The sequence below is a fragment of the Garra rufa genome, chromosome 11 (genome assembly GCF_049309525.1).
Source record: "Garra rufa chromosome 11, GarRuf1.0, whole genome shotgun sequence".
NCBI lineage: Eukaryota > Metazoa > Chordata > Actinopteri > Cypriniformes > Cyprinidae > Garra > Garra rufa.
In genome coordinates this window covers 46,008,209-46,033,202 of record NC_133371.1, presented here as the reverse complement: position 1 = coordinate 46,033,202, position 24,994 = coordinate 46,008,209, and the positions used below count along the sequence as shown (strand labels likewise).

The 24,994-nt window shown below is 29.8% G+C and overlaps 1 protein-coding gene across 1 annotated transcript in view; it reads right to left on the bottom strand.

Moving 5' to 3' along the window:
• The window catches only part of LOC141345390 (xaa-Pro dipeptidase-like), a 60,297-nt gene that overhangs the window by 9,236 nt on the left and 26,067 nt on the right, over window positions 1-24,994 (bottom strand). The window contains exons 5-7 of the mRNA XM_073850243.1: window positions 23,583-23,644; window positions 21,942-21,986; window positions 12,766-12,841 (exon numbers count right to left, since the gene is read on the bottom strand). Of these exons, the coding sequence (XP_073706344.1) occupies window positions 12,766-12,841; window positions 21,942-21,986; window positions 23,583-23,644 (183 nt within the window). The remainder of the gene's footprint in view (window positions 1-12,765; window positions 12,842-21,941; window positions 21,987-23,582; window positions 23,645-24,994) is intronic.

Genomic DNA, 24,994 nt, shown 5'->3' with positions numbered 1-24,994 from the left:
TAGGATCGGACAATATTTGGCCGAGATTCAAATATTTGAAAATCTGAGGGTGCAAAAAAAAAAAAAAGAGAAAATCGCCTTTAAAGTTGTCCAAATGAAGTTCTTAGCAATGCATATTACTAATCAAAAATTAAGTTTTGATACATTTAAAGATACATTTAAAGATATTGACATTATATAACATTTTGCCTAAAGAAACTGAAGCATTTTTAAGGCCATTCAGGGTTAAAATGTTTTTAAAAAATCCTCAAATGTACTTATAAAAAAACAAGCAAGCATCTTGAAAAAAAAAAAAAATTCCTTATATTATATATATTATTAAAATTTGATGACATTGAGTGCAAAAATACATATTTTTTATTAAAAAAAATTATTCACAAAATATATTTTTTTTCAATTTATTATATAATTTTATACAGTATATTAGAGATGCACTGATACTAAATTTGTCAGCCAATACTGACTATTTAGAATTATATATATATATGGGTCAAAGACGAAAAGGGTTTTAAGCATAAATACAATAAGTGTAATACTTCTAAATTGTTATTGTTTTTCCAAAAAATATTAAAAAGTTTTCTGTTTAATTTAATTGCATTTTTGCTTTGTTTGTTTTTTTTCTGAGCAAAAAATAAATATCACACATTTTTCCCAAATTTACAGAAGACACGCACTAAAATGGCATTCAGTGTAACAACCTTCTCAGGGATATTTACAGCAAAAATCTATTTATAACATATTAAAAGACAAATTACTTTCACCCCAAATACCAATTAGTTATAATTCTACATTTAGCCACTATCCTAAGTTTTGCCTATTTGTCAGTAAGAATTTTTTACTCAATTAAAACACAATACAATTTTATATGCTCCCTTATATTATTAAACATTTTAATATGTAGACAGAATAATCATGTTGTTTAAATTTGTACAGAAATATTGTTACACTGAATGACAGTGTAACATTATTTAAACCAAATATTGATATTTTATTCTCCAAAAATGTATTTGAAACCATCTTTTGACGTTCTTAACGTCTTTGACACATCTACATATAAAACCAAAGCAGTCAAATGTCAAAAGTTTAGTTTTTAAAGACAAAAATCAGTAACTTACAATCTGCTAAGGAGCAAAAAAAGAGAAGAATCAGGCCTAAAGGTATAAAATAATGTCATGCATATAAAAAATAGTTCCAGAATTAAACAAATAGCTGTAATCTGGCTCAGATGAAAATAGGAATCATGTCTTTATTGCAGTTTCTTCACGTTACGAACGGCTGTAAAAGCAAAAATGCCACAAAATGCATCGTATTTAGTAAGAAAGTGTGACAAGCGGAGGCAAAAAGCGCTATTTTTGGAATCATCAGGCCAAAGTTAGAAAGAAACAAGTATGATTTGGAGGTGTAATGTTCATTTTGGGGTGAAATATGACATTCAGCCAGAGCTCTGGAGACAGAAAGAGGAGACAAATCATCCAGAATGTGTTCTGTTAGTCACAACCTCTGGCTGAGATTTTTACCCAAACATCCACATTAAATCGAGCCGACAAGCGTTTTAGGCCATGCATGACACGAAGAAAGAGCAAATTCATTTTCCTGACAACCTCTGAAATGTTAATTACCAAGATATGTTAATGAAAACAAAACTGAACCATGCATAAAAAATAAACGTTGGAACCCTGTTATGATAATTCTATTAATTCTGTCTTCTATTAATGAATCTTTCTGTATTTTTGAGGAAGAAATATATTGAAAAACATTTTCCATTTTCATCAGCACAAGAATAGAGTTCAAATCCATTAACGAAACTAACCGTCATAAAAAAAATAGAATGAAGTCGAATTATGAGAATAAAAAATCTAAATTATGAGAATAAAGTCAAACTACAGGGTTAAATTCTTAAAGGTGCCATAGAATGGAAAATTGTGTTTACCTTGGCATAGTTGAATTATAACAGTTCAGTACATGGACATGACATAGGACATGGACGCATATTAAAAGCGTATAGAGCTCCTAATATATATTTTTATCAATGTGCGAGCTATAGAGATGAGCAGCTCTGTGAAACAGCCAATCAGAGCAGAGCTCATTAATATTCATGAAGCTTCCAAAAAAGGCAATAACAAAGCATTTCATTCTAGGGACAAATCCTAGGGTTGTAAATGGACCTGTAAAACCATTTCTGGAGATTTTTTTGCCCTTTCCTATGCCATATACCTTCTATGTAGATATCAGAGAACAATTTAAAATATTCTCAAAAATGCATTCTATGGCACCTTTAATATTACAAGAATGAAGTTGAATTACGAGAATAAAGTCAAAGTATTACCACAATAAAGTCGAAATCTTACAAGAATGAAGTCGAAATTACAAGAATAAAGTCGAAATTACCAGAATGAAGTAGAATTACAAGAATAAAGTCGAAATCTAACAAGAATGAAGTCAAAATTATGAGAATAAAGTCGAAATATTACAAGAATAAGGTTGAAATTATGAGAATAAAGTCGAAACCTTAAGAGAATAAAGTCGAAATTATGAGGGTAAAGTCGAAATTATGAGAGTAAAGTCGAAATTACGAGAATGAAGTAGAATCACGAGAATAAAGTCAAAGTATTACGAGAATAAAGTCGAAATCTTACAAGAATGAAGTCGAAATTACGAGAATGAAGTTGAAATGAGAATAAAGTCAAAATCTTACAAGAATGAAGTTGAAATTCCGAGAATACAGTCGAAACCTAACGAGAATAAAGTCGAAATTACGAGAATAAAGTCGAAATTACGAGAATAAAGTCGAAATCTTACAAGAATGATGTTGAAATTACGAGAATAAAGTCGAAATTACGAGAATGAAGTAGAATCACGAGAATAAAGTCAAAGTATTACGAGAATAAAGTCGAAATCTTACAAGAATGAAGTCGAAATTACGAGAATGAAGTTGAAATGAGAATAAAGTCAAAATCTTACAAGAATGAAGTTGAAATTCCGAGAATACAGTCGAAACCTAACGAGAATAAAGTCGAAATTACGAGAATAAAGTCGAAATTACGAGAATAAAGTCGAAATCTTACAAGAATGAAGTAGAAATTACGAGAATACAGTCGAAATTACGAGAATAAAGTTGAAATGAGAATAAAGTCGAAATCTTACAAGAATGAAGTAGAAATTACGAGAATGAAGTAGAAATTACGAGAATAAAGTCGAAATTACGAGAATGAAGTAGAATCACGAGAATAAAGTCAAAGTATTACGAGAATAAAGTCGAAATCTTACAAGAATGAAGTCGAAATTACGAGAATAAAGTCGAAATTACGAGAATGAAGTAGAATCACGAGAATAAAGTCAAAGTATTACGAGAATAAAGTCGAAATCTTACAAGAATGAAGTCGAAATTACGAGAATAAAGTCGAAATCTTACAAGAATGAAGTCGAAATTACGAGAATAAAGTTGAAATGAGAATAAAGTCGAAATCTTACAAGAATGAAGTAGAAATTACGAGAATACAGTCGAAATTACGAGAATAAAGTTGAAATGAGAATAAAGTCGAAATCTTACAAGAATGAAGTAGAAATTACGAGAATGAAGTCGAAATTACGAGAATAAAGTCGAAATTACGAGAATGAAGTAGAATCACGAGAATAAAGTCAAAGTATTATGAGAATAAAGTCGAAATCTTACAAGAATGAAGTTGAAATTACGAGAATAAAGTTGAAATGAGAATAAAGTCAAAATCTTACAAGAATGAAGTTGAAATTACAAGAATACAGTCGAAATTACGAGAATGAAGTAGAATCACGGGAATAAAGTCAAAGTATTACGAGAATAAAGTCGAAATCTTACAAGAATGAAGTTGAAATTACGAGAATAAAGTTGAAATGAGAATAAAGTCGAAATCTTACAAGAATGAAGTTGAAATTACGAGAATAAAGTCGAAATTACGAGAATGAAGTAGAATCACGAGAATAAAGTCAAAGTATTACGAGAATAAAGTCGAAATCTTACAAGAATGAAGTTGAAATTACGAGAATAAAGTTGAAATGAGAATAAAGTCGAAATCTTACAAGAATGAAGTTGAAATTACGAGAATACAGTCGAAACCTAACGAGAATAAAGTCGAAATTACGAGAATAAAGTCGAAATTACGAGAATAAAGTCGAAATCTTACAAGAATGAAGTAGAAATTACGAGAATACAGTCGAAATTACGAGAATAAAGTTGAAATGAGAATAAAGTCGAAATTACGAGAATAAAGTCGAAATCTTACAAGAATGAAGTCGAAATTACGAGAATGAAGTCGAAATTACGAGAATGAAGTAGAATCACGGGAATAAAGTCAAAGTATTACGAGAATAAAGTCGAAATCTTACAAGAATAATGTCAAAATTACGAGAATAAAGTCGAAATCTTACAAGAATGAAGTCGAAATTACGAGAATAAAGTCGAAATTACGAGAATGAAGTAGAATCACGAGAATAAAGTCGAAATTACGAGAATGAAGTAGAATCACGGGAATAAAGTCAAAGTATTACGAGAATAAAGTCGAAATCTTACAAGAATGAAGTCGAAATTACGAGAATGAAGTCGAAATTACGAGAATGAAGTAGAATCACGGGAATAAAGTCAAAGTATTACGAGAATAAAGTCGAAATCTTACAAGAATAATGTCAAAATTACGAGAATAAAGTCGAAATCTTACAAGAATGAAGTCGAAATTACGAGAATAAAGTCGAAATCTTACAAGAATAATGTCAAAATTACGAGAATAAAGTCGAAATCTTACAAGAATGAAGTCGAAATTACGAGAATGAAGTCGAAATTACGAGAATGAAGTAGAATCACGAGAATAAAGTCGAAATTACGAGAATGAAGTAGAATCACGAGAATAAAGTCAAAGTATTACGAGAATAAAGTCGAAATCTTACAAGAATGAAGTCGAAATTACGAGAATAAAGTCGAAATCTTACAAGAATGAAGTCGAAATTACGAGAATAAAGTCGAAATCTTACAAGAATGAAGTCGAAATTACGAGAATAAAGTTGAAATGAGAATAAAGTCGAAATCTTACAAGAATGAAGTCGAAATTACGAGAATAAAGTCGAAATCTTACAAGAATGAAGTCGAAATTACGAGAATAAAGTCGAAATCTTACAAGAATGAAGTCGAAATTACGAGAATAAAGTTGAAATGAGAATAAAGTCGAAATCTTACAAGAATGAAGTAGAAATTACGAGAATACAGTCGAAATTACGAGAATAAAGTTGAAATGAGAATAAAGTCGAAATCTTACAAGAATGAAGTAGAAATTACGAGAATGAAGTCGAAATTACGAGAATAAAGTCGAAATTACGAGAATGAAGTAGAATCACGAGAATAAAGTCAAAGTATTATGAGAATAAAGTCGAAATCTTACAAGAATGAAGTTGAAATTACGAGAATAAAGTTGAAATGAGAATAAAGTCAAAATCTTACAAGAATGAAGTTGAAATTACAAGAATACAGTCGAAATTACGAGAATGAAGTAGAATCACGGGAATAAAGTCAAAGTATTACGAGAATAAAGTCGAAATCTTACAAGAATGAAGTTGAAATTACGAGAATAAAGTTGAAATGAGAATAAAGTCGAAATCTTACAAGAATGAAGTTGAAATTACGAGAATAAAGTCGAAATTACGAGAATGAAGTAGAATCACGGGAATAAAGTCAAAGTATTACGAGAATAAAGTCGAAATCTTACAAGAATGAAGTCGAAATTACGAGAATGAAGTCGAAATTACCAGAATGAAGTAGAATCACGGGAATAAAGTCAAAGTATTACGAGAATAAAGTCGAAATCTTACAAGAATAATGTCAAAATTACGAGAATAAAGTCGAAATCTTACAAGAATGAAGTCGAAATTACGAGAATGAAGTCGAAATTACCAGAATGAAGTAGAATCACGGGAATAAAGTCAAAGTATTACGAGAATAAAGTCGAAATCTTACAAGAATAATGTCAAAATTACGAGAATGAAGTCAAAATTATGAGAATAAAGTCGAAATTATTACAATAAAGTTGAAATATTACGAGAATAAAGTCGAAACCTTAGAAGATTAAAGTCAAAATTACTTCTAGTTAAACACGTAGTTAAAGTCGTAGTTAACAAGATGTTAATGAAGACAAAACTGAACCATGCATAAAAAATAAACGTTGGAATGCTGTTATGATAATTCTTTTAATTCTGGCTTCTATTAATAAATCTTTCTGTATGTTTGAGGAAGAAAGATTTTTGAAAACATTTTCCATTTTCATCAGCACAAGAATAGAGCCGTTCAAATCCATTAACGAAACTGACCGTCATAAAAAAATGGAAGTGATTCTGAAAAAGAACCCGATTTGGATTCTCAACCCTTGTCTGAACTCCTCCTGCTCAATAGCTTCCCATAACCGCACAGGAAACTCTCTCAAAATCCCTCGTTCCTCATTTCAGCATTCAAAAAACTATTTGTTCCCATTGTGGCCATGACTCATGTCCCTCTTAAACCGAATATCCAGCAATAACAGAAGACGAGAGGTTAGAGCCGCCAGACGTTTGTCTATATCAGCTCTGGATGAGACTGGCACTTATGAAGACCTATGTGCGTTAATATGTGCCGAGGCCTTTATTGCTGGAAACGAGAGATCAAAAGAGCCTCAAAACATGTCCTTCAGACCTTCAACTGAAGATCGACCCGGTCGGCCAAGGTCATTCTTCATTTGATGAGGTGCTGGGGCTATTTCCATTAGATAACGCGAGGATAAACGTTCTCTGTGCTTTTACAATGCTGTCTGAACATGAGGATGAATCTTGACCACAGCAGAAAGAAATCAAATGGAAATCTTTGCCTTTTCCTACAGTTTTAAAGGAATATTTTACACAGATTAAATTCTAAAGAAATTTCATGCAGCTTCTAGTGACTATCAAGCTCAAAGACATAATTTAAGTATCAAAAAGATTTAAGACGAATTACGAAAATAAAGTTAAAATATTTAGAAAATAAAGTTGAAATTCTGAGAATAAATTCGAAATACTAAAGTTGAAATCTTGCAGGAATAAAGTCGACTTTTGAGAATCAAACAGAAATTACAAGAATAAAGTCAAAATACTACGAGAATAAAGTTAAAATACTACGAGAATAAAGTCAAAATACTAGGAGAATAAAGTTAAAATACTACGAGAATCGAAAGTCGAAATACTACAAGAATGTTGAAAGCTGAAATTATAAGAATAAATCTTATGAGAATTACGAGAATAAAGTCGAAATGTTTTGAGAATAAAGTTGACATTTCATTTCGACTTTATTCTCGAAACATTTCGTCTTCATTCTTGTGGTATTTCGACTTTATTTCTCATAGCATTTCAACTTTATTCTCAAAGTATTTCAACTTTATTTCTCATAGTATTTTAACTTTATTCTCATAATATTTCGACTTTATTCTCAAAGTATTTCAACTTTATTTCTCATAGCATTTCCACTTTATTTCTCATAGTATTTCGACTTTATTTCTCATAGTATTTCAACTTTATTCTCATATTTCGACTTTATTCTCAAAGTATTTCAACTTTATTTCTCATAGCATTTCCACTTTATTTCTCAAAGTATTTCCACTTTATTTCTCATAATATTTCGACTTTATTTCTCATAGCATTTCGACTTTATTTCTCATAGCATTTCCACTTTATTTCTCAAAGTATTTCGACTTTATTTCTCATAATATTTCAACTTTATTTCTCATAGCATTTCCACTTTATTTCTCAAAGTATTTCCACTTTATTTCTCATAATATTTCGACTTTATTTCTCATAGCATTTCGACTTTATTTCTCATAGCATTTCGACTTTATTTCTCATAGTATTTCGACTTTATTTCTCAAAGTATTTCGACTTTATTTCTCATAATATTTCAACTTTATTTCTCATAGCATTTCCACTTTATTTCTCATAGTATTTCGACTTTATTTCTCATAGTATTTTAACTTTATTCTCATAATATTTCAACTTTATTCTCATAATATTTCGACTTTATTCTCAAAGTATTTCCACTTTATTTCTCATAATATTTCGACTTTATTCTCAAAGTATTTCCACTTTATTTCTCATAGTATTTCAACTTTATTTTAATAATATTTCGACTTTATTTCTCATAGTATTTCAACTTTATTTCCATAATATTTCGACTTTATTCTAATAGTATTTCCACTTTATTCTAGAAGCAATTCGATTTTATTCTCATCATGTTTTGACTTTATTCTTGTCGTATTTCCACTTTATTCTCATAATATTTAGTTTATTCTCATAGTATTTCAACTTTATTGTCATAACATTTCAACTTCATTATTTAACTATATAACGTATAAATCTTTAAAGACAGACCTACTGTGAGCTCTGAGGTTATTAACCAATGGTGTATGCTTTTGTTAAACGATCAGTTGTCATTATTTTGAGTTATGTTTTAAATAATTATGTTTACAGGGGTAATCAGATGCCCATTTCCCACAAGTTCATATGATTATTTAGGGTCTTAATGAAAACTCTATAATATACATTTGTTAAAAACTCACAATAGTAGTGTAAAAAAAACACCCTTTTACCTTGTCAAAATCAGCTCTGCAAAATATCAGCTCATTTTATTGCATGGGCCCTTTAAATGCAAATGAGCTCTGCTCACCCCGCCCCTCTCTGCTGTGGAATTACAAGCTGCAATGTTTACATTAGCCACATTAAGCCGCGTTTAGCTGTGTTTAGCTGGCAAAACTTGCCAACAAGCACATTATTAAGAAAGGCCATTTGCAAAGATGCCTAAAAAACCCTTATACTCACTTCTGCTGTGGGTGAAGCTTCATTACGAATGATTCACACGAACATAGATGCATATGTAGATCGGGATCTGCGCTTTCCTTTTAAAAATGAAAGTAGCGCGTCCTCTGCCTCTTAAGCGGCTCAGATGTCGAGAGTAAATGACTACTGCTATGTTAATTATTATATCCAGCAACAGAACTCCTCAATCGCTCAATTAGAGTCTTCCTCTGCACCTGAGTCACACAATGGCGATTGTATTCGGACTGTTTCAGTTCGGTGAGGGCGGGGCTAAGGTAAGACACTCATGTCAATCAACTGTGTTTTGTCACAATGAAAAGAAGCTGAGAATGACTTGATTAAAAGGGGATATTACTTTTAAAGATTAAAAAATACCACTGGGTGGATTTTTATCATTGTAGGGTGGTTGTGTACACAAACTGCCAACACACATTAATGTTTAAACAACATGGAAAAATTTGTTTTGCCTCCGATGACCCCTTTAACAGCAGAATTTGTGGTTAAAATCTACATTTTCCATGATGCTCTACAAAAATTCCACAAATCAGAGAACTGCATCCAACAAATAGAACCAAAATAAAACTCTGTCCAGTGTCTCTCTACTCTCTCAAAACACTTTGAACATTTATGTCATAATTTTGCAATAAACTTAACTTGGCTGCTATATGGACAATCAACAACTTCAGTTTTATAGACATTGATTATGTTATTAACAATGCTTCATAGGATTGTAGTTCTTTCCCTCAGTAAAGCCTTTAAGTTCACAGCCTGTGAGCTTCAAATTAAAGTTTGTGGTGTTGTGATTCTCCTCACAGCTGGTTGGTTTGGTTCATAACAGTTTAAAGAAGACTTTACTTTTTTAAAACCCCTATGAGAAAAATGAACATAAAAAATACTTCCAAAACTAGTGCCATTACAAAGTGGGTGGCACTAAAGCACTCCATAAATAGGGCATGAATTGATGTTTAACAACTCTTTTGATGTAACAACCACTGTTAAAGTCAGCAGCTATTATGATAAATACGATCTTAGCTTAATCGCACAGTATTAATTTATGTACAAACCACAGACTGGCCCATTAATATCCAACACTCTTAAAAAGGCTTTTCATCCATTAATGGATATCAGCAACCAATTCTACCAGAAACCAACACCATCAATCTGAATTATTAAATTATTTAGAGTCTCCCAGAGTTTTATTCACATCTGCTGCTCGCCTGCAGTGCATTGTTAAACATTTCAAACATCAACTTCCCTTAATAAATACTGTCTAGCAGCACATATACTGTATCAAGAGTCTGCATTCAAGGATATACAGTACGTGTAAGTGTTTAAGGATAAAGATCTTAACTTTAGCCATAATTTTATAAATTACTGCAATCCTGATCAATAGAAAATGCACACAATCAACTCAAGTGTCTGGGTAATGCATTACAAGTAATGCAAGCTATGTAATCAGATTAGATTTTTTCAAGCAACTGGTAAAATAAGGCATCACTTTTAAATTTACAAGAAAATATCTGACTTACTTTATCAAATAAGTAACGCCAGTTATTTTATTTTATTTCACTTTTGGTGTGAAAGGATTTTTTCATTTGCTAAAATTTAACTTTTTTTATATTAAAAGCAAACAAGCAAGCCTCCCCTAGATGAGGAAAAAGTAACAATTCAAAAGTAAAGTAATGCATTACTTCCTATAAAAAGTAACACAATTTTAGTGAGAATGCAACATTGTAACACAAATACTTTTGAAGTGTAAATACTTTTAAATGTAACTTTCTCCAACACTGACAATCACACACAAACATACAGTTTAAAAATAATCTTTTAAAGTTATAAATAAAAATATAGCAGCGATCAAGCGGTTTAAGGCATTTAAGCACATTATGCAGCAAGCCTTTTTTTTTTTTTTTTTTTTGCAAATACAGGCAATTTACCATTTAAGTATTATGTTTTGTAACATTTACGACTGTTATAGTGCCAGCTGTGGTCCGATCTCCTTAAAACTTTGCATGCTTGTTTAGAATCACCTGTTGCATGTGCTCACCAGGTTTTGGGAAGTTTTGAGTCTTTGTTTAGGCTTTATAAGGCTTTATTTTGGGTAAATTCAGACAGGCCCCTTTTCTAAACGAACCCATTACAGCTTCCCAAACGGTGAATTCCAAATTTTTTTATATAATTATTGACCTAGAGAGTCCAGAGACTTGTACTGCAGTGTTTTTTGTTTTGTTTTGTTTTTTCAGATTGAGTCAAAAACCCAGTACTAGTTCACGAAAGTAGAATTTTGACATCTTCTCAATCATTTAACAAACAATTTGTTTGACAGCAGTGGTTATAGAGGCAACGTTGTCCAGAATGAGAAGTTCTGTCATATTGCGTTCATGTGTGAAAAACTGTGCAATGCACAATCTTTTATGTGCATTGCACAGTTTTTCACACAAACGCGATATGACAGAACTTCTCACCCCCCCAGTGGCTGATTTCTTTCAAATTTCTCATAGACCTTTGGGGATGTGAGTCAAACAGGCCCACAGAGATTCGTTCCGTTTGGCCTCTGTTAACATTGTCTGTTAGGTGCTCAAACTTCATTGGCCATGTTGGGATACACAAATGTCCTTATAAGCACTTGTGGCACTTTGGACCAAGACTGTGCACAGCGATTTTCATGTTGATTGGGCAAATGGTTGCATACTGTAGGTATAGCCATTTTTAGTTTTTTCCTTCTTATAGCGCCACCAAGTGACCAAGCTCTGTGATTTTTGTCCTGCAACCTCAGATTGAGCTCTTACATACGTGTTCTTAGTTTAGCAGAGATATCGCATTCCATTCAGGAGTTATAGGCATTTTACTAAAAGTGGCCTTGCCCCTTTCGAACATCTTGGCATCCCTTTGTGCCTACGAGTCAAAAGTTAGACTTGTTTTGGATAATTATTGATATTCGCTCTCCAGATAATCTTTCTGCACTGGTTTGGCTCTGATCAGGTGAAAAACATAGGACTAGTTTGCAAAAGTAGGTTTCGCAAAAAATCCTAAATCCAAAAATCCGGTTTAGGATTTTTAATCGTTGTAGCGCCCCCGTCAGGCCGATTGGAGCGAGATTTGGTGAGGTTGTTGGTGGTGTGGGTACTACCATCCCTCCAAGTTTCAAGTCTCTACGAGTTACGGTTTGATCTGTACGATCAGTTTTACTTGGAAGTTGCTGATCTGTGACCATTCTAACAATTACAATAGGGTTCCAGTGCTATGCACTTAAACCCCTACCAAAGATTACTGGAATGCATTTTACAAGAAAATACAGCTTCAGTCTCTCTACGTCAAAATTTCATGTTTAATTTAATGTGCTACTTTGTTTCTTTGTAATTAATTGTGAAATATACTAGCAATTTATGAGTGAAAACAGTTTCTGAATCAGTATTTTCAGTGTAGCGCCTGGTCTAGATGCAGGTTTTTGTGCTGAAATATCACCTGTTTAGCATTCTGGTATTGTCTTGTGTCTGTGAAGGATAAATGCAATGCTGGCCTAGATACTAATCAAACAGGGTATACGATTTTGGTAGCTCTACATCAAGAGTTTACAGTAACAATGCAGACTAAAAACTGCTTTCTAAAAGAAGAACAGAGCCTAAATTTAAAGCCCAACAGTGTTTTAAAGAAAGATTCAATAGGATTTTTGCTTGTAACATCCTCCCAATTGTCATTCTCACAAAAACTGAGCTGTCTGTGTCTCAGGAGAGCAGCGAAACATGCTGTGCAGCGTTTCCCAAAAGCATCGTAAGCCTAAGGAGATCGTAGGAGGCTTGTGATGCTTTTGGGAAATGCAGTTCTGGTCTTTCAGAGTAATTATAAGATTTAACTACTTTCAACTAAAGTCTTTAGGGCAATGTTTTTTAAATTAGAAAACTAAGGGAAAATAATATGCCTAAAAGCTGGTTTTACCTCTTTGTGGGCTTCACTGGAAATGCGGTTGGTGTAGCGCAGAACTTCCAGCTCCATGTCAGTCTTCAGCAAACGACTGCAGACAGAGAAACACCAAAAGAGGTAATGTTGATCATTAATGAAAACAATGTGCTTATGATGATATATCATTATATACAGTTGAGGTCAAAGTTTACATACAAAGCAGAATCTGCTAAATGTTAATTATTTGACCAAAATAAGAGGGATCATACAAAATGCATGTTATTATTTATTTAGTATTGACCTGAATAAGATATATTTCACATAAAAGTTGTTTACATATAGTCCACAAGAGAAAATAAAAGTTGAATTTATAAAAACGACCCCTTGGTTCTTAATAGTGTAGTTGTTCATGAGTCCATTGTTTGTCCTGAACAGTTAAACTGTCTGCTGTTCTTCAGAAAAATTCTTCAGGTTTCACAAATTCTTTGGTTTTTCAGCATTTTTGTGCATTTGAACCCTTTCCAACAATGACTGTATGATTTTGAGATCCATCTTTTCACACTGAGGACAACTGAGGGACTCATATGCAACTATTACAGAAGGTTCAAACACTCACTGATGCTCCAGAAGGAAAAACCATGCATTAAGAGCCGGGGGTGAAAACTTTTGAACAAAATGGAGATGTGTACATTTTCTTATTTTGCCTAAAAATCTTTTTTTTTTTTTTTCCATTTAGCACTGCCCTTCAGAAGCTACAGAAGATACTTACATGTTTCCCAGAAGACAAAATAAGTTAAATTTAGCCTGATCTTTAAAGCTCTTAATGCATGTTTTTTCCTTCTGGAGCATCAGTGAGTGTTTGAACCTTCTGTAATAGTTGCATATGAGTCCCTCAGTTGTCCTCAGTGTGAAAAGATGGATCTTACAGTCATACAAAATCATACAGCCATTGTTGGAAAGGGTTCAAATACACAAAAATGCTGGAAATCCAATGAATTTGTGAGACCTGAAGGATTTTTCTGAAGAACAGCAGACAGTTTAACTGTTCAGGACAAACAAGGGACTCATGAACAACTACTGTCCAATATATTTGTTTGATTCTTCGATAAATAGAAAGTTAACAAGAACAGCATTTATTTGAAATAGAAATCTTTTGTAACATCATACAAGTCTTTACTGTCACTTTTGACTTAATACTTACTGGCCAGAAAGTTTAACAAACAAACTTCTCTGTTAAACTTAGGCCAACCCCAGCAGGACTGACGTCAGAGAAATTAGCACTTTGTCTCTCGTTAGTGTTTTTTTCTCCACCTCTACATCTATTCCTGGTTGAGCGTCTTCGTTTATGTCTTAATGATGTTGCCTGTATTACTGAAGCATCTTGACATCACCTCCTATGACTCAGTGTGAATGTGCCAACTTTCTAACAACACGTCTAAATATATCTCTCCACACACACACACACACACACACACACACACACACACACACACACACACACACACACACACACACACACACACACACTCCAGTAACCCATGGTTACGATCTTCCATGTGATTCTTATCAGCAGCTCCAGAGCAGAGCACTGAACGCTTAACACCCAGATCACGGGATCACTTACATCAGGAATCTGTACATATGTGGTTTGTTAAAGGAACAGTTCAACCAAAAATGTATGTTTGCTGAAAATGTCCTCACTTTCAGGCTCTCATTGATGTAGATGAGTTTGTTTCTTCATCAGATTTAGAGAAATGCATCATTCCATCCATTGCTCACCAATGGATCCATTGGGGTGCCGTCAGAATAAGAGTCCAAACAGCTGATAAAAACATCACAATAATCCACAAGCAATCCACACCACTCCAGTCCATCAGTTAACATCTTGAGAAGACAAAAGCTGAAACAAATCCATCATTAAGACGTTTTAAACTAATATACAAGTCCATAATACGTAATAAAAGTCCATCTTCTGTTGTCTCTTACATCAAAATCCAGCCACATATTTACACTGGAGGAAGCGTTATTATGGACTATGGACTTGTATTGTAGTTAAAACATCTTAATGATGATTTGTTCTAGCTTTTGTCTTCTCAAGATGTTAACTGATGGACTGGAGTGGTGTGGATTACTTGTGGATTATTGTGATGTTTTTATCAGCTGTCCGAACTCTCATTCTGACGGCACCCATTCACCGCACAATGACAGTAATTAAAGGAATAGTTAACCCATCAATGAGAATGTGGTGAAAATGCGCTCACGCTCAGGCCAACCAAGATGTAGATGAGTTTGTTTGTTCATCAGATTTGTAGAAATGTGTCATTCCATCACTTGCTCACCAATGGATCCTATAAAGTGAATGGGTGCCGTCAGAATTAGAGTTCAAACAGCTGATAAAAACATCACAATAATCCACAAGCAATCCACACCACTCCAGTCCATCAGTTAACATCTTGAGAATATCAAAAGCTGAAACAAATCATCATTAAGACGTTTTAAACTAATATACAAGTCCATAATACGTAATAAAAGTCCATCTTCTGTTGTCTCTTACATCAAAATCCAGCCACATAATTGCACTGGAGTAAGCGTTATTATGGACTATGGACTTGTATTGTAGTTAAAACGTCTTAATGATGATTTGTTTCAGCTTTTGTCTTCTCAAGATGTTAACAGATGGACTGGAGTGGTGTGGATTGCTTGTGGATTATTGTGATGTTTTTATCAGCTGTCCGAACTCTCATTCTGATGGCACCCATTCACTGCACAATGACAGTAATTAAAGGAATAGTTAACCCATCAATGAGAATGTGGTGAAAATGCGCTCACGCTCAGGCCAGCCAAGATGTAGATGAGTTTGTTTGTTCATCAGATTTGTAGAAATGTGTCATTCCATCACTTGCTCACCAATGGATCCTCTAAAGTGAATGGGTGCCGTCAGAATTAGAGTCCAAACAGCTGATAAAAACATCACACAAGTAATCTACTTTACTCCAGTCATTCAGTTAACATCTTGAGAAGACAAAATCTGAAACAAATCCATCATTAAGACGTTTTTTTAACTAAAATACAAGTCTATAATAAATAATAATGCTTCCTCCAGTGACAAAGTCCATCTCCTGTTGTCTCTGACATCAAAGTCCAACCACATATTTGTTTAGAGCTGTTTTTGACTGTTTTGGCTTTTAAACGGCACTTGATCTGTGCAGTTTCTCTCCTAATTCAGACCACTTTTTCACTGGATTAAGCATTATTATGGACTCATATTTTAGATTTAAAACAGCTCTAAACAAATATGTGACCCTGGACCACAAAACCAGTCTTAAGTCGCTGGGGGTATATTTGTAGCAATAGCCAAAAATACTTTGTATGGGTCAAAATTATTGATTTTTCTTTTATGTCAAAAATCATTAGGAAATTAAGTAAAGATCATGTTCCATGAAGATTTTTTGTAAAATTCCTACTGTAAACCTATCAAAATGTAATTTTTGATTAGTAATATGCATTGCTAAGAACTTAATTTGGACAACTTTAAAGGTGATTTTCTCAGTATTTTGATTTTTTGCACCCTCAGATTCCAGATTTTCAAATAGATGTATCTCGACCAAATATTGTCCTATCCTAACAAACCATACATCAATAGAAAGCTTATTTATTGAGCTTTCATATGATGTATATATCTCAGTTTTGTAAAATTTAACCTTATGGTTAATATAGGTTAATACTAGGACAATATTTGACCGAGATACATCTATTTGAAAATCAGGAATCTGAGGATGCAAAAAAATCAAAATACTGAGAAAATCACCTTTAAAGTTGTCCAAATTAGGTTCTTAACAATGCATATTACAAATCAAAAATTACATTTTGATATATTTACAGTAGGAATTTCACAAAAAATCTTCATGGAACATGATCTTGACTTAATTTCCTAATGATTTTTGGCATAAAAAAAATCAAAAATTTTGACCCATTCAATGTATTTTTGGCTATTGCTACAAATATACCCCAGCGACTTAAGACTGGTTTTGTGGTCCAGGGTCACATATGTGAATGGATTTTGATGTGAGAGACAACAGAGACTTTTATTATGGATTATGGACTTATATTTTAGTTAAAATGTCTAAATGATGGATTTGTTTCTGCTTTTGTCTTCTCAAGATGTCAACTGATGGACTGGAGTGGTGTGGATTACTTGTGGATTACTGTGATGTTTTTATCAGCTGTTTGGACTCTCATTCTGACGGCACCCATTTACTGCAGAGGATCCATTGGTGAACAAGACACTTTTCTCATAATCTTTCATTATTTTTTTCCCCAGCTGACGTTATCAATCTCTCTTCTCCTTTCACTTCTTTAATCTAGCATGTGCTGTAAATCCTGTTTATGATTGGAAATACACCAGATTACAGAATTGAAACAGCCTGTGAATGCAGTTTACTGAACAAGAAGTGTCTTTCATCCATCATTTCTGATGGAAACCAGCTGTTTTCTGAAGCACTGATCACAAACTCATGGAAATCTATCAATAATTCACTGTCTATCAGTAGTTAAAGTTTGTTTGGGAGTATAAAGAAGATTTACTTATTTAAACTGAAGGTTTACTTCTTTTTTGAAAAAATACATGTTCCTGGTTTTAATTTGAATAATTTATCAGTGCATGTTATACTCTAAAAAAAAAAGTTTCATAAACTTTCAACAAAATCTTTTTTTAAGCATTAATTGACATTTGTGTTGATATTTTGCATCTAACGCAATGATATTCAGACATTTTTAAATACTTCTTCATGTATAAAAGGGTAAAGATCTAATCTCTCAAAAATATTTCTCATTTGGTTTAGAGCCTAATAAAAATAAATAAAATAAAATATAATCAAATAAAAATTAATTCAACTAGTTACCAAGAAACATCTAATTTATAATTTATAATATTTATAATAATATAATTTATTTAGTTTAAACATCTAAACAATCCATAAAAAGTTTTTTTTTCCCAGCTAGCTGCCAAGCAAAATCTAATTTTAATTTTGCTTGAGGTATTAAAATAAAAAATAAATAAACAAAAGTGAAAAAAAGGTTATATAATAAAATAAAAACTTTATTTAATCTAGTTACCAAGTAACGTCTCATTTAATAAACTAAAACCATAAAAAGTAATTAAATTAAATTAAATATAAAATAACATTAAAAAATATAATAAATAAATAATACAAATTTATTTCAGATAGCTGCCAAGCCATTTTAATTTAGTTTTGCTTGAGGTATTTAAAAAATAAATAAAATAATTAATTAATTAATAAAAGTGAAAAAAAGAAAAATAATAAAATAAAAAATTCAGCTAGTTACCAAGCAACATCTCATTTAACAAACTAAAACCATAAAAAGTATAAAATAAAATAAAAACATTTTAATTCAGCTAACTGCCAAGCCATTTTAATTTAGTTTTGCTTGAGGTATTTAAAAAATAAACAAATAAATAAATAAAAGTTAAATTAAAATTAAAACGGAAAATCTAGAAATAAAAAGCAATTTTAAAAAATGAATAAAAAGTAGTTAATGATACTAATATAACATTTTATGCAGTTACTTAATACGTTTTACTATTGTACAAAACGTGTTTTTACCCCATTTATGATAAAGGCCAGCTAGTTTTTTAAAAGACTGATCATCAATAAGTAAATAATGTTTGTTTTGTGAACAAATGATGATATTTAGTCAGAAAAACGAGCTATACATACACTCAAATTACAAAACCGCAAAAATACTAAAACTTAAATCAAAATACATGCAAAAAATATGAAATTAGTATATATTAATATAAAATAAAATAAAATAAAATAACTTTTAATCAGCTAGCTGCCAAGCCATTTTAATTTAGTTTTGCTTGAGGTATTAAAAAAATAGATAAATAAAAGTGAAAAGGAAAAAAAAAAACCTTACATTAAAATTTTTACAAAAATATATTAAAAAATTATTAACGCAGTTACTGTATGTTTTACTACTGAAATTTTTTTTTTTCCCAATTTATGATAAAAACCAGCTACTTTTTTAAAGAACTGACCATCAATAAGTAAATAATGTTTGTTTTGTGAACAAATGATGATATTTAGTCAGAAAAACGAGCTATACATGCACTCAAATTACAAAACCGCAAAAATACTAAAACTTAAATCAAAATGCATGCAAAAAATATGAAATTAGTATATATTAGTATAAAATAAAATAAAATAAAATAAAATAACTTTTAATCAGCTAGCTGCCAAGCCATTTTAATTTAGTTTTGCTTGAGGTATTAAAAAAATAGATAAATAAAAGTGAAAAGGAAAAAAAAAACCTTACATTAAATTTTTTACAAAAATATATAAAAAAATAATTAACGCAGCTACTGTATGTTTTACTACTGAAAAAAAATGTTTTTCCCAATTTATGATAAAAACCAGCTACTTTTTAAAAGAACTGACCATCAATAAGTAAATAATGTTTGTTTTGTAAACAAATGATGATATTTAGTCAGAAAAACGAGCTATACATGCACTCAAATTACAAAACCGCAAAAATACTAAAACTTAAATCAAAATACATGCAAAAAATATGAAATTAGTATATATTAATATAAAATAAAATAAAATAAAATAACTTTTAATCAGCTAGCTGCCAAGCCATTTTAATTTAGTTTTGCTTGAGGTATTAAAAAAATAGATAAATAAAAGTGAAAAGGAAAAAAAAAAACTTACATTAATTTTTTTACAAAAATATATAAAAAAATAATTAACGCAGCTACTGTATGTTTTACTACTGAAAAAAATGTGTTTTTACCTAATTTATGATAAAAACCAGCTACTTTTTTAAAAGACTGACCATCAATATAAGTAAATAATGTTTGTTTTGTAATCAAATGCTGATATTTAGTCATTAAAAGTCTAAAATGAGCTTATGATGTTTCGCTGGTCTCATTCGGCCTGTTTTTACAGACCAGCAAACCATTTTAGGCCGGCTTCAGTAGCTTTTCTAATGACGTAAGCATATCTCCTTCGTGCGCCGGTCTTTAATATCTGCTTCATCACGGAGAAGCAAGCGGCAAACCCTCTCTGGAAATCTTGAGGTAATAAGCGAAGGGGAGGAAGAGAAGGAAACAACAAAGTTAGCAGGCGAGCGAAGGGAAACCGTAATGAGCCGCTTTCCAGCGAGTAATAGAGGAGAAAACCTAATGCGCACGACAGCGAGAGAAGCACGCACACCATTAGAGACAAACGCCGGCCTTATAGACCCGCGCAGGAGGCGCGAGAGAGAAAAAGCGATTGTTTGTAATGTGCTTGAGCTGTCCGCATCAGAGCCAAGAGCTCTCAGTCCTGACACAGTCCTTCTGATCAAATTAGCTCAAGCGCTTTATATCTGACTCTCGAGCTTGGTTCGAATATCACTTTACTAACAAAACTCCTATTCTATGAAGGAATAATGAACAATTTGTGAATTTGTGGTGCATGATATACCGATACTAAAAACGGTATTGCAATATCCTGCTTTAAAAAAACGGTCCGATTACGTATTTTATATGGACAGAAACTCAAAGGCACAACCCCGTCAAAATAAAAGTTAGGTTTAACTTGACAGAAATATTACTTCATGTAATGATAGCACTACTAATAATAATAAAAATATGAAAATAATATTTAAGAAATATTTAACAGAAAAATTATTATTTACCGGAATTTATTGACAAGAAAATTGTAAATACACAAGACAGTATTTTTGAAAAAGTACATAAATAAATAATAAATAATTATTTTAATAATTCAATTTATTAATTTAATTAATTAATTAATTTATTTATTTCATATTAGACAGAGTCTAGAAAAATTCTAAACAGGAAAAACTGAATCCAGAAACCATAAAAAAATTATTTTAAAAAATTATTTATTTCAGCTAGCTGCCAAGCAACGTTTCATTTAACAAACTATAATAACTATTTATTTTATTTTATATAAAATTATAATAATTAAAATAAAATAAAATTCAGACCTTTTTACATACATTCTCAGGTACAAATGGGTGAAAATCTAATGCCTTGTAAAATATTTTTCAAAAAAGAAAAATTCAAAATGGAACAAACTGAATGTAAATTAATTCGGAAAAAATTTAATGGAATTTGGGTATAAAATAAAATAATAAAATAAAATAAAATAAAATAAAATAAAATAAAATAAAATAAAATAAAATAAAATAAAATAAAATAAAATAAAATAAAATAAAATAAAATAAAATAAAATAAAATAAAATAAAATAAAATAAAATAAAATAAAAATATTTCTGGCAAAATGTAATCCAGAAAAATTAAAATGAATTTGAAAAAAAAAAACATCTCATTAAACAAATTAAAACTAAAAAAAAAAAAAAAAAAGATACTCAGACATTTTTAAATATGTTCTTATGTATAAATGGGTGAAGATCTAATCCCTCTGAAAAATATTTCTGGCAAAACGTAATCCAGAAAAATTAAAATGAATAAAATAAAAAAAAACGAAATTTAGAAATAAAATTAAAAGAAAAGAAAAGTAAAACTTTATTTTACCTACTTACCAAGCAACATCTCATTAAACAAACTAAACCCATAAAAATAAAATAAAATATAAAAAAATACAATAAAAACAACAAAAAAAGATTGAAACTGTTCATGATAAATAAAATGACTACATCATAAAATAAGATTTGGCTTTATCCTGTTAGCTCTTCTCAAATTTGCAAAGATTTTTTTAAAGGGTAGTGAACTGCTTTTGTTTTTAAATAGATAAAATAACTATAACATATCCTGAAAACACTAGCCTGAATGCATAACGATGCTCTGTTAATTAAATACGAGACAAAAAATAAGCGATTAAACACGCCGATCTGCTGGAGCACACAAAGAACAAACTTTTAAAAAGATGCAATGACAATCAAAACACACAAAAAGATGAAACGATCCAACTTGAGCTCCAGTAATTGCCGTCTACTTTACCTTTCATCAAAACATCAAACGTTGGCTAATTGGAGTAACTGCTAAACATGCTTTGATTTTGTTAATTGGACTTTAGTAACAAGCAGGGTTTTGTGCTTTAGTTATTAAAACGTCAATCACGCATCGGTTGCACAAATGCGTCTAATTTGCGTGAAACGGAGCGTTTAAAAGGTTCAAATGTTTTGACATTAGCGTCTGTGATGTAAATGACACTCACCACTCCACAATCACCGGGTGCAGCAGGGAATTATTCACCTGAAACCTGCAGACGAGAAGAAAAAACAACGGTTTTGTGTCACACAATGCTGTCTGACTGAGTTATTGTCTGTAATGCATTTATTGTTTTAGCAACTATTGTTTATTTTTCTATTGTTCTTTGCAACAAATGACATTTGTGTTGATATTTTGGATCGAATGCAATGATATTCTGACATTTTTAAATACTTTCTCATGTATACTCATGGGTGAAGATCTGATCCCACAAAATATTTCTCATTTGGTTTAGTGCGTAATAAAAAAGAAATTAAATGAAATATAATACAATAATAACTTTATTAAAAATGTATGCATGCATGGTTGTGTGTGTATTTAAAAAATAAATAAATACTAAAATTACAAAAACAACAAAAATACTAAAATTGAAATCAAAATGTATGCAAAAAACAAACAAAAATAAATTAAAAATGTCAACAAAACTTATCTAGATAAAAATACTAAAATAGCAAAAACAAATATTATATAAAAATTGTTAAAAAAATTATAATACTAACCCTAATCTCATAAAATGAAATACAATTTTATATATATATATATATATATATATATATATATATATATAAAATACAAAATTTACAAAAACATGAAGAATACTAAAACTTAATTTAAAACAATTAAATATATTTTTTTACAAAACGTATACTAGTATCTCATAAAAAATATATTAAAATGAATACAAATAAATAAAAAACACTAAATTTACAAAAACAACAATTCTAAAACTAAAAAAGAAAACTACATAAATAATAATAATAAAAATAAATATATATACAGTATATACTTAAATTGCAAAAACAACAAATTTTAATTAAACACTATATATATATATATATTAAATAAAAATAAAAATAACAAAAACTGAAATCAAACTGAATGCAAAAAATATAAAACTAAAAAACTGATTAAAATTCTTTAAAAAAAGAAAAAACAAAACAAAATTTTCAAAAACTATTCTAAAACATAAAATCGAATCAAATGCAAAAATATATATTTATATATATTTATTATTTATATAAAAACTACTTCAAAATGTAAAAACGTACAATATCTCATAAAAATGAGAAAAAAAATCTTTGTTGTGCAAAAACAGCACATTTTAACAAAACTTAAATCAAATTAAATGCAAAAAATATTTATAAAAAATGACTTAATTTAAAAACATATATATAACAACAACTATATACACAAAAAAATTATAAAACAAAAATACTACAACTTAAAAAAATTAAAGCTGAAAATATAAAAATGAAAAAAATATTCAAAATCAGGTTTTTATAATAGCATTTAAATTATACTACAATAGCGCTGCTATCAATGCAGTTACAGCAGATACTTTTTCATACTGAACAAAAAGTCCTTTTTTTGTGTGTGTGTATGTTTAAAACAGATAACGTTATTTTGTATCTAACACAATGACATGCAGACATTCTTTCTGATGTGTAAATATTACAGTAATGGTGAGGATCTAATGTCTCAGGTGTTTTTGTGCATCAGTGTAAACGGGTGGGTCGTTTCATCTGCTGTGCTACTTTCTCTGGAATGAGTTTTAGGAACAGAGCTCTGAATAATGGATGAAACTCACTGGCTGATGCCTTCAAAGGACGCTTCACGACAGGTGCTGCCGCTATCGGTGTTCACTCCCCGCTACACACACACACACACACAAACAGAAAGAGACATTAAACCTGCTCAACGTCCCATTTTCCAAAAGAATACAACAGAACTAAAATCACAGTCTGGACATCTCAGTCTCTCCGTTTAGTCTCCTTAGCAGAGAGAGTCTTATGAAAACAGGCCAGGTCATTTATCAAAATAAAATAAAATAAAATAAAATAAAATAAAATAAAATAAAATAATAAAATAAAATAAAATAAAATAAAATAAAATAAAATAAAATAAAATAAAATAAAATAAAATAAAATAAAACAAAATAAAATAAAACAAAATAAAATAAAATAAAATAAAATAAAATAAAAAAATAAAAATAAATAAAATAAAATAAAATAAAATAAAAAAATAAAAAAGTATTTTTATTATTAATAATTATTATTATCACTATTATTATTTTATTAACTTTTTTATAGATGGTTTTATTTCAATTTTCTTTTCTTTTTAATTATTAAATTAAAATTAAAATTATAATAATAATAAAAATAATATAATAACATGTCACTGTTGTAAATGAACATAGCAACAATAGTAGTTTATATATACTTACATTTACATTATAAAATGATATAAATTAATGTATTAGACTTAGATTTATACATTTTAATAGATATATTTTATTTGACAAAAATAATAAAATAAAAATGTATATTGTGTGTAATATTATATACATTAAAATTAATGTTAATAATTATAAAAAAAATTATAATATTATAATTTTCACTACTATTATATTTTTATTTAAAATGTTTTTATAGACTTAACATGAAATTTCTTTATGAAATTATCAAAATTTATACAAATAATAAAAGTACAATATTAATGAAATTTTGTTTTGTTTTTTCTTTGAAAAAGGAAAATAATAAAACAAAACTTAAAATTATAGTATATAATGTTATAATTTATAACAATATAATATATAACTATTATTATTATTATTATTATTATTGATAATAACATAACTTTTTGAAAATTATGACTACATTAATTAAAATGTATTTTTCTTGATAGACTTAACATGAAAATATCGATAAAAACATTAAATATATTAAATATAAAATTACAAAATATTATAAAATTATAAAAAAACATAAATATAATAATAAAAGTACAATATTAATGACATTTTATTAAAATAATAATAATAATTATTATTATTATTATTTTCCTTGTGAAATGGAAGTATAATAAATAAATTAAAAGATTACAGTCTTTTAGGGCTAAAAAATTATATATAATAATTTATTTTTACAAATAGTTTTTTTGTGTTATATAATTAAAAAATAATATATTATTATTATTAGTATTAAATTTTTTAGAAAAATG